This window comes from Rattus norvegicus, chromosome 5 (genome assembly GCF_021556685.1).
Source record: "Rattus norvegicus strain SHRSP/BbbUtx chromosome 5, alternate assembly SHRSP_T2T, whole genome shotgun sequence".
Lineage (NCBI taxonomy): Eukaryota > Metazoa > Chordata > Mammalia > Rodentia > Muridae > Rattus > Rattus norvegicus.
This window is the reverse complement of record NC_141538.1, coordinates 145,681,064-145,690,381: the sequence shown is the minus strand read 5'-3', so window position 1 is coordinate 145,690,381 and position 9,318 is coordinate 145,681,064. Positions and strand designations below refer to the sequence as shown.

General features: G+C 52.2%; 2 protein-coding genes across 4 annotated transcripts; both read left to right on the top strand.

Annotated features, from left to right (window-relative positions):
* The first annotated feature begins 491 nt into the window (after positions 1–491).
* On the top strand, positions 492–3,411 carry Gjb5 (gap junction protein, beta 5). Of its 2 annotated transcripts, none has more exons than NM_019241.2 (2): positions 492–628; positions 2,248–3,410. In NM_019241.2, the coding sequence occupies exon 2, from the start codon at positions 2,272–2,274 to the stop codon at positions 3,085–3,087; it is 816 nt and encodes a 271-aa protein (NP_062114.1). In that variant the 5' UTR covers positions 492–628; positions 2,248–2,271; the 3' UTR covers positions 3,088–3,410. The 2 variants fall into 2 exon arrangements, with proteins under 2 accessions (NP_062114.1, XP_087403916.1); XM_087547790.1 differs by lacking the exon at positions 492–628 and adding an exon at positions 640–1,199 and having other exon boundaries at positions 2,248–3,411.
* Positions 3,412–4,528: 1,117 nt separating this feature from the next.
* On the top strand, positions 4,529–8,298 carry Gjb4 (gap junction protein, beta 4). Of its 2 annotated transcripts, none has more exons than XM_087660145.1 (2): positions 4,529–4,578; positions 7,133–8,298. In XM_087660145.1, the coding sequence occupies exon 2, from the start codon at positions 7,223–7,225 to the stop codon at positions 8,018–8,020; it is 798 nt and encodes a 265-aa protein (XP_087516271.1). In that variant the 5' UTR covers positions 4,529–4,578; positions 7,133–7,222; the 3' UTR covers positions 8,021–8,298.
* Positions 8,299–9,318: the final 1,020 nt, after the last annotated feature.

Here is a 9,318-nt window from a genome sequence, read left to right as displayed (position 1 = left end):
GTAACTGGAGAGTCAAATCAAGGCGGTGAGGCCCACACACAGAGATGAAGGACTTGCGTGCAGGGATGTGAGCCTCAGCTGCAAGGCCAGGCAGAGGGAGGAAGAGGAGGAGGGAAAAGGGAAGAGGAGAGAGAGAGAGAGAGAGAGAGAGAGAGAGAGAGAGAGAGAGAGAGAGAGAGAGAGTGTGTGTTCAGTCATCAACCCTTAATAGCCTTCTTCTAAAGAGTTGGCCCTGGAGACTTCTGAAAGAAGAATTTAAAGAGGGCAGGGCTAGCGTTTCATCCCCATATGAGGTTGGGGGTGAAAGGTTAAAGTTCAGGAGTTTCTCTTGAGAAGATGCTGGAATTCTTGCTTTGGGGGGGAGGGAAACCCCTAGGATTTTCCGAGCTCCATTGGAGGCAGTCTTTGAGAGACCTGGACCTAGCCAATGGCTAGGCAGCCCACAGCTCCTCCCACACACACACCTCCTGGCGACAGGACACGCCTGGGCTGCTCAGCAGCCTCTGCCCCAACTATGAGCTTTACCAGAAACCCTTGCCTGATTCTGACATGAATTTTGATGCTTGCTGAACCCCAACTGCTAGCTTCCAGGAGCGGTACTAGGGAGCCATAAGGAGTCGCTGCTCAGGTAAAGGACTCGATCTAACAGGGATGGTTTCTCTGGAGGAGGCTGGAGGGTGGTGACCTGGATACATGTGTCCTGATGGTAAAGGGAAGCACTACTCCCTGTATTCTGGGCTCTCCTCTCCCCAACCGGCAAAGGTGACAGAACTGGGGGGGAGCTGAAGGAAAGGGGCCGAGCAGGGCGGAGCTCCGCTACAGACTGAACCACAATTCCGGAGCCTGCCGAGCCCTGAGGTTAGGGCTAGGCCTCCCTGGGTGTTCCTAGGACGCTGCCAGCTCCACCCACCTGAGACAGGACTGTGCGGAGAAGTCAATGACTCAAAGCCAGGCCACCACGTGGCCTAGTGGGGAGTGATTTAGCCAGATGGGGTGGGGAGTAGAGACACCCCCCACACGCTCTTACCCAAGAGTCACCCGAAAGAGAAGGGAGTTGCATGGGAGAACAGGCAGTTCACTAAGACTTGAGGAAAGGACTCCAATTCAAAACTGAACCGTTTGCAGAGTGAACTCTGGAGCCAGCCAGCCTAGGTCTGAGTCCTGACTCTGTTACTTACTAGCTCTCTGACCGCCGCTAGGTGAGAAAAATACCATACCCCTTGCTATAAGGGAATAATGCTGGTTTTCGAAAAATGCCTCTTACTGCACGATGGGAGTTGACGGTGCTTTGCAGCTGACCCTGCTGAGATCAGGTCGACTGTGACCTTCCACACAAGCCAGCACGTGGAAGTGTGCGGCTTTCTGAGGGTGCACAGCGCCTTGGTCCCAGTGGACCCCCATCATTCCCCCAGGAATCAGGAAGAGGGGATTTCTTACCCCATGGGACCCTTTTGCTCAAATGAAGATGAGTTAGTCACTCACACCAAGTTCACCGGCAGAACCCACCTGAAAAGCGTGTTCCACACTGGTGTCTAACAAAGCTGTCCCACAAACATGATCAGAGCTGCCCACATGAAAGGGGGCTCTGTGGTCAAAGGAGCTGGGGTAATGCTGCCTTCTGCACCCGGCTTTGAGGGAGTCACAAAGGGAATTAGTTTATTAGCGTGGGTGAGCGAAGTGACCTGCTTAATTCTGCTGAGCCTAGCTACTTGCCAGGTTGTCTTGAACACAGAATTATTTTCTCTTGCGGCTCCTCTCGCCTGTCTAAGGACCAGGGTTCCATGAAACAACAGTTTGGGGAACCTTGGCCCACCAGCTTGTTCTGGGAAGCCTTTTGTGTAAAGAGCACTGTAGCTCCCTACTTATCTAAGTCCGTCTAATTACTAGTGTCCCGCCTTCAGGTAAGTGGCACCTAATTGCCTGGACATTAACAGGACAGAGAGCTGGGTCTCTTGGAGAGGGAGATCAGAGGGAGAATAGCCCAAGGCTCAGGGACTCGGGATGACTGGTTCCTGGCATCAGCCCCCACCCACTTTATGAGCAGGGCTGCTCTGACTTAACCACCTGTGCCTCCATGCCAGCTCTGCACTTAATAGCCATGTAACTTCCTAAACGCCTCTAACCCTCAGTTTCTCTCAGCTGTAAAATGGGGGTATAATACTGCCTAGTCCTGTGATGACACATGTCTGTGAAGTTCTCACGCTGAGCATTTCCTAATGTCGGAAATTACATCTCGTGCCCCTGCAGGAGCAACCAGCCCTTGAGTCCACCATGAACTGGAGCGTCTTTGAGGGGCTCCTAAGTGGGGTCAACAAGTACTCCACAGCCTTTGGTCGCATCTGGCTGTCTCTGGTCTTTGTCTTCCGTGTGCTGGTGTACCTGGTGACAGCCGAGCGTGTGTGGGGTGACGACCAGAAGGACTTTGACTGCAACACTAGGCAACCCGGCTGTACCAACGTCTGCTATGATGAGTTCTTCCCTGTGTCCCACGTGCGCCTCTGGGCCCTGCAGCTCATCCTGGTCACATGCCCCTCCTTGCTTGTCGTCATGCATGTGGCCTATAGAAAGGCTCGAGAGAAGAAGTACCAGCAAGAAGTTGGCAAAGGGTACCTCTACCCAAACCCCGGCAAGAAGCGAGGCGGACTCTGGTGGACATACGTCTGCAGCCTGTTGTTCAAGGCCACCATAGATATTATTTTCCTCTACCTTTTCCATGCATTCTACCCCAGATATACCCTCCCGTCTATGGTCAAGTGCCATTCGGCACCATGTCCCAACACAGTGGACTGCTTCATCGCCAAGCCCTCAGAGAAGAACATCTTCATTGTCTTCATGTTGGTCACGGCCATCGTCTGCATCCTGCTTAACCTTGTGGAGCTGCTCTACTTGGTGATCAAGCGGTGTTCTGAGTGTGCACCAGCGAAGAGACCGCCCACTGCACACGCAAAGAATGACCCAAACTGGGCCAACCCTTCCAGCAAAGAGAAGGACTTCCTCTCAAGCGACCTCATCTTTCTGGGCTCGGACACTCACCCACCTCTGTTACCTGATCGCCCTCGAGCCCACGTGAAGAAAACCATTCTGTGAAGGGTCCCTAGACTGGACTGGCGGGGTGGGCATGAACTGGAAGGTTCCAGAATCTCTCATGAATGTAGCTGGTGAGGAAAAGAGCTGAGTCGGAGTTGGAGGCAGACAAAAGGGAGGACTCCCAGAGCTTGGGATCCAACTGTCCCTCCTGGCTGACTGGTCTTCGCTGAAACCCTCTACTCTGAACCTCAGTTTCCTTTTCTGTTAAATAAACACACTGAGTGCCACTTAACAGGGCTGGGGGTGGATGAGAGCACAGATGAGCAAACGCCTTCCTGTGTGACCCAGGGTGAGAACTCAATAAAGATAAATGTGTTCACAGATTCAAGGTGCCCTTTTGATCTCGGCCTTTGTACCCTTCCTGGAGCCAAGGGGTCAGCCTCTCCTCTAGAAAAGGGGTCTCTAACTTTTCCTGGGGACTGTTCCAAAGCTAGCCCTTTGCCCCAGCTGGAAGTTTAGGCTGTGGTGTCTGCAGCGATGGTGGAGTTTGGCGGATGGAGAGCTGTGCGTTGTAATGGAAAACACCCAGATTCTGGAGTAATTGTGGCTGTATCGGGACAACTTCACCTGAGTTAATGCATTGCCTGTGGGGGGGTCACTGTGAGCACTGGCACGCGCTGGCAGTATCAGAGTTAGCCAGCCAAAAAGGCCACGTATGTGTGAATCATTGCTATTAGGGAGTGCTCAATAAATGCTTGTGTGAAATGAAGCAGAGGGGGCCCCTCCTTGGGGGTACATCAGCCTTCACTGTCCCAGCCGGATGCAAGCCCAACACCCCTCTGTAGACCCTGCCGGACCACACTCCAGCTTCCCCAGAGCCATTTCCAACAGGAACCCAGGACCACAGGGCACATAACAAGGCTACATGCCTGGCCCCAAGCCAAGAGCAGCCTTTCATGTCACCAACCTGCATTCCTTGTGTCCAGCAGGGCAGTGGTCTCAAAAGCCAGGTGGCTAGTCTGAGTAGCCTAAGATCCAGTCCCCATAGATATAGCCCCAGCCGTGTAACACAAGTCATAGGCTCAATCAAGGGTGTCCCTTTCCATAAAAACCAGCTGCTAAGGATCTCAGAAGCAGTTGCCTGAGGACAGGGCAAAAGAGAGAGTCGGGAAGCAGGGTACAGGAAGAGGGACACACATGACAAGCTGAAAGGAACAGGATCTGTGTCATTAGCACCAACCATCCTGTGCCTGGGCATTTTGACACTAAACTCCAGCCTCTAGCCCTCTAGTCCCACCCACATACCTACAAACCCAGACAGGCTGGAGGAGTAAGGCGTGGGCCCAAGAGATGAGCCACAGGTGTTTGCCCTGCCACTGTGCCCAGGGAAGTCCTTCTGCGCAGCCTGCCTGCCCACTCCAGCACTCTCTCTTGGCTCATTGGCTCAGAAAGCTCCACCCTGCTGGTAAGAACAAAAACTGCCTCCAGGAGGGCCTCAGGCAGACAGACAAGCCGGCACTGGAGAGCGAGGACCCACAGGACCCGAGAAGGGTGAGGACCAAATACAGCTGGAGACAGCTGGGGGGAAAGGTCCCCAGGGGAACCTAGGGCTGGAGACTTAGTTTCACAGGGCAGACCAGGGGAGGGCAGGGTCCCTGAAGAAGTCCTAGGAAAACTCCACAGAGGGGAAGGAAATGTGCTATACTAAAATGAGGCCGGACAACCAGAGAAGAATCTAGAAGAGACTGGGAAAAAGTTTAGCCAGATCAGTTTAGCCAGGATCCACTGAGAGAGCATGAGCCTGACAAAAGCTTCGTCCCAGGAGACAGAGGCGTCCAGTTTGGCTTCCAGCCTCTAGCAGACTAACAAGGAAGCCTGGGCTCTGGGGTGTGGGTCATGCTCCCTGCAGTGGAAGACAGAGGAGGCTCAGCACGTGTCCCAGGGATACATGGCTGCTACAGAAGCCGGGATCTGAGTCAGGGCTGGTACAAGGAGGTCTTCGGATGGAAAACCCTAAGCACCCCGGAGCAGGGAAGAGCAAGGTTGGGGGTGCACAGAACATGGCCTGTATGAAAATGAGAGATCAGACTATCAACAGCCACTAATTAGGCAGTCAGAGAAGTGGTGCACCTGGGAGTAAAGATCAGGGGCAGGGCAAAGACCATGCTAGAACCCATTCCCTGTCTCCTCATTCCTTACACACGTGAACACACCTTCTTATCCCTTACACATACATACTCCTCCTTATCCCTTACACACGTACATACATGCATACACACTCCTCCTTATCCCTTACACACACACACAGCTTCTTATCCCTTACATAAACACATAGACATATATACACACACATACATACTCCTCCTTATCCCTTACACACGCACACACATACATACACACACATACATACATACTCCTTATCCCTTACACACACATACATACATACACACACACATATACTCCTCCTTATCACACACACACACACACGTACACCTTACCCCTTACACACACACTCCTCCTTATCTCTTACACACACACATAAATACATACACACTCCTCCTTTCCCCTTACACACACACATACACACACACATACACACATACTCCTCCTTATCCCTTACACACACACATAGTACACACAAGCTCACACATACACACACAAATACACACATACCTTATCCCTTACACACACATATACTCCTCCTTATCCCTTACACACTTACATACATGCCCGCTCCTCCTTATCCCTTACACACACACATACATATATATACTCCTCTTTATGCCTTACACACACACACTTTCTTATCCCTTACACACGCACATACGTACATATATGTGTGTGTATATATATATTCCTCCTTATCCCTTACACACACATATACTCCTCCTTATCCCTTACATACATACATACATGCCCACTCCTCCTTATCCCTTACACACACACATACATACACACTCCTCCTTATCCCTTACACACACACATACATACACACTCCTCCTTATCCCTTACACACACACATACATACACACTCCTCCTTATCCCTTACACACACACATACATACACACATACATATATATACTCCTCTTTATGCCTTACACACACACTCTTTCTTATCCCTTACACACGCACATACGTACATATATGTGTGTGTGTGTATATATTCCTCCTTATCCCTTACACACACACATACATACACACACATACATACAGACTTCTCCTTATCCCTTACACTCACACATGATACACACAAGCACACACAAATACACACATATACATACACAAAAACACATGCACACACACACTCTTTATGCCACATACACACACAAACACACACCTACACACATACTTCTTATTCCTTACACACACACACACACACACACACACACACACACACACACATCAATGAAATGGTTGGAATTCCAGAGGGACCCACTGTGGTCCAGATCTCAAGACAATAAAAGAGATGAATAAGAAAGTCCGTCTGTTCTGTCCTGACACAGCAGGGTGGGAAAGACGCCAAGCCACACCGATTGCAGATGAGCCTATGTTTAGTTTGGAAAGGGATGTCTCAGAAAGTTCCAGAGCCACAAAGGAGTGAGGATGGAGGTTGTTCTGAGAAATCTCCCAAAGGGCCAGGGTGGGCATTCCCAACCCAGAGCCCTGCCCATGCTGGGTTCAGGAAAAATTCAATTAATCTGTCACCCAGTAAAGGCCTGCCTACCCTGTCCCTTCTTGCCTTCATCCAGTCCCCGAAGCTAATGGGAGGTCAAGCCATCTCTAGGCCACTGTGGTTGAGACACGGGCTGGCTGGCACGGCATATGTGGTATTTATCTCCCACGTGCTTGTTGCTTTGTAGAAGGAAAGAGACGCTGACTTTCGGAATCTGAAGACCAGGGTTCAAGACCACCAGTGCTACTTGCCACTGTGAGATCTCTGGCAGGAGACCTCTCACACCTTTCAGCCTTCGCACACTTTCTTGTGACATGGGGACCGTGACCGTCCCACCTCTGAATCACTGCGTATGAGGACACAAATGGCCCCCGTGGTGGTTGTGAAATAGTTTAGCCCTTTACGTCATCTATAAAGACATTTATCTGCAGGTTCTCCCAGGCCTTGTGACTCCCGGGGCCCCGAGAGGTTAGCGCACGAGTGCGCGCACGTCCACGTGAGGCACCAAGGACACAGCCAACATGAACTGGGGATTTCTCCAGGGGATCCTGAGCGGCGTGAACAAGTACTCCACAGCGCTGGGCCGCATCTGGCTGTCGGTGGTCTTCATCTTCCGGGTGCTGGTGTATGTGGTGGCGGCGGAGGAGGTGTGGGATGACGAGCAGAAGGATTTCATCTGCAACACCAAGCAGCCCGGCTGCCCCAATGTCTGCTATGACGAGTTCTTTCCCGTGTCCCACGTGCGCCTCTGGGCCCTGCAGCTCATCCTGGTCACCTGTCCTTCCCTGTTAGTGGTCATGCATGTGGCCTATCGCGAAGAGCGAGAAAGGAAACACCGCCTCAAACATGGGCCCGACGCCCCGGCCCTGTACAGCAACCTGAGCAAGAAGAGGGGCGGCTTGTGGTGGACGTACCTGCTGAGTCTCATCTTCAAGGCTGCTGTGGACTCGGGATTCCTCTATATCTTCCACTGCATTTACAAGGACTACGACATGCCCCGTGTGGTAGCTTGCTCTGTGCAGCCCTGCCCCCACACCGTGGACTGTTACATCTCCCGACCCACGGAGAAGAAGGTCTTCACCTACTTCATGGTAGTCACAGCAGCCATCTGTATCCTCCTCAACCTCAGTGAGGTCGCCTATCTGGTGGGCAAGAGATGCATGGAGGTCTTCCGTCCCCGGCGCCAGAAAACTTCCAGGAGGCACCAGCTACCCGATACGTGCCCACCGTATGTGATCTCCAAAGGTCACCCCCAAGATGAGAGCACCGTCCTGACAAAGGCCGGGATGGCCACAGTGGATGCAGGTGTGTATCCATGACCTGCAGGTAGGGTTCTGAGATGACTGCCCGTCCACTGAAGCCACCCAGGAAAATGGGTGAAGGGAGTGTGGCTCTCAGCAGCAGGTCAGGCGGGGAATATGGCTGTGGGGACTCCGGAAGTTCATCCGAGAGCTAGCAGAAGATGAGAAGCACCCTTGAGCCCCTAGATCCTGAGCCTCCAGGGACTTGATGGCTGGTGGGGATTTTATATTTGTCAATAGAGTACCTCAACCCCATTAATAAATATGCTCCAAGTGCTTTGGAGACACGTGGAGAAGTCCAGGGGTGGTGTTTCAGGTGGGTCTTTTAGAGAAAGCCAAGCTAAGTGGTCATCTGAGCCCCATCCTCACACACACACACACACACACACACACACACACACACACACACACACACACGCACACGCACGCCAGGACAGAGAGAACAGCAAAGACAGGACCCACACCAGATGCCTCACAGCTCGCAGCAAGTTATCCATTATCCAAGGCAGGGAGACAGGGAGCGGTGGAGACCCTGATCTGGTGCTCAGAGAGTGTAAGCCCAGTCATCCATTGTGCTTGGTATAACAGGGTCTGTTTTCCACTCCCTGATCTCCCAACCCACCCAATGCAGGTCCCATGCAGGGAGTACCTCTGAGGATGGGAGAATGGTACAGGAGAGCAAGTGCAAGGCGGAGTCTCCCAAGGGTCCAGGGGACATGCCACACCCCATCATCCTCCACCAACACACTTCCCTGCATAACCTCATCCTCCCCTTGTCCTACAACCACACACACACACACACACACACACACACACACACACACACACACACACACACACATCTTGACAGTCTCATAAACATCTTTCTATCCTGGACCTGCCTCGGAGTCCACAAGCTGCCCCTGATAACTCTCAGGGAAAGTACCTCCATAGCGTGACTAGCAATTCCTGAATGGCCTTGCCTTCCTCCCACAAAACTGCCCTCCTCACAGAGACCCTGCCCCATTTATGGAGGGCACTGCCCATATCTAGCTGTCCAGATCAGAAGCTGGCCTATGATCCTCTAACTCCCACAGGTCCCAATGGCTTCTTGCAGCCCCCAATCCCAGCACATCGCCTCAGGGCACTGACTCCAACCTTCTCCGTCACCCCATACAATCCTCCACAGGGCCTCTCAGATCCACCCTCCATAACTGCATGGAGTGAATACTCAGTCCTCGGAGGTGACGAAACCATTCCTCCAGCCTTAACGTTTCTTTCAGCACACCTACCCCTAATCCCATTGCCCCCAAACTGGCACTGCTGGCCTTCCCCTC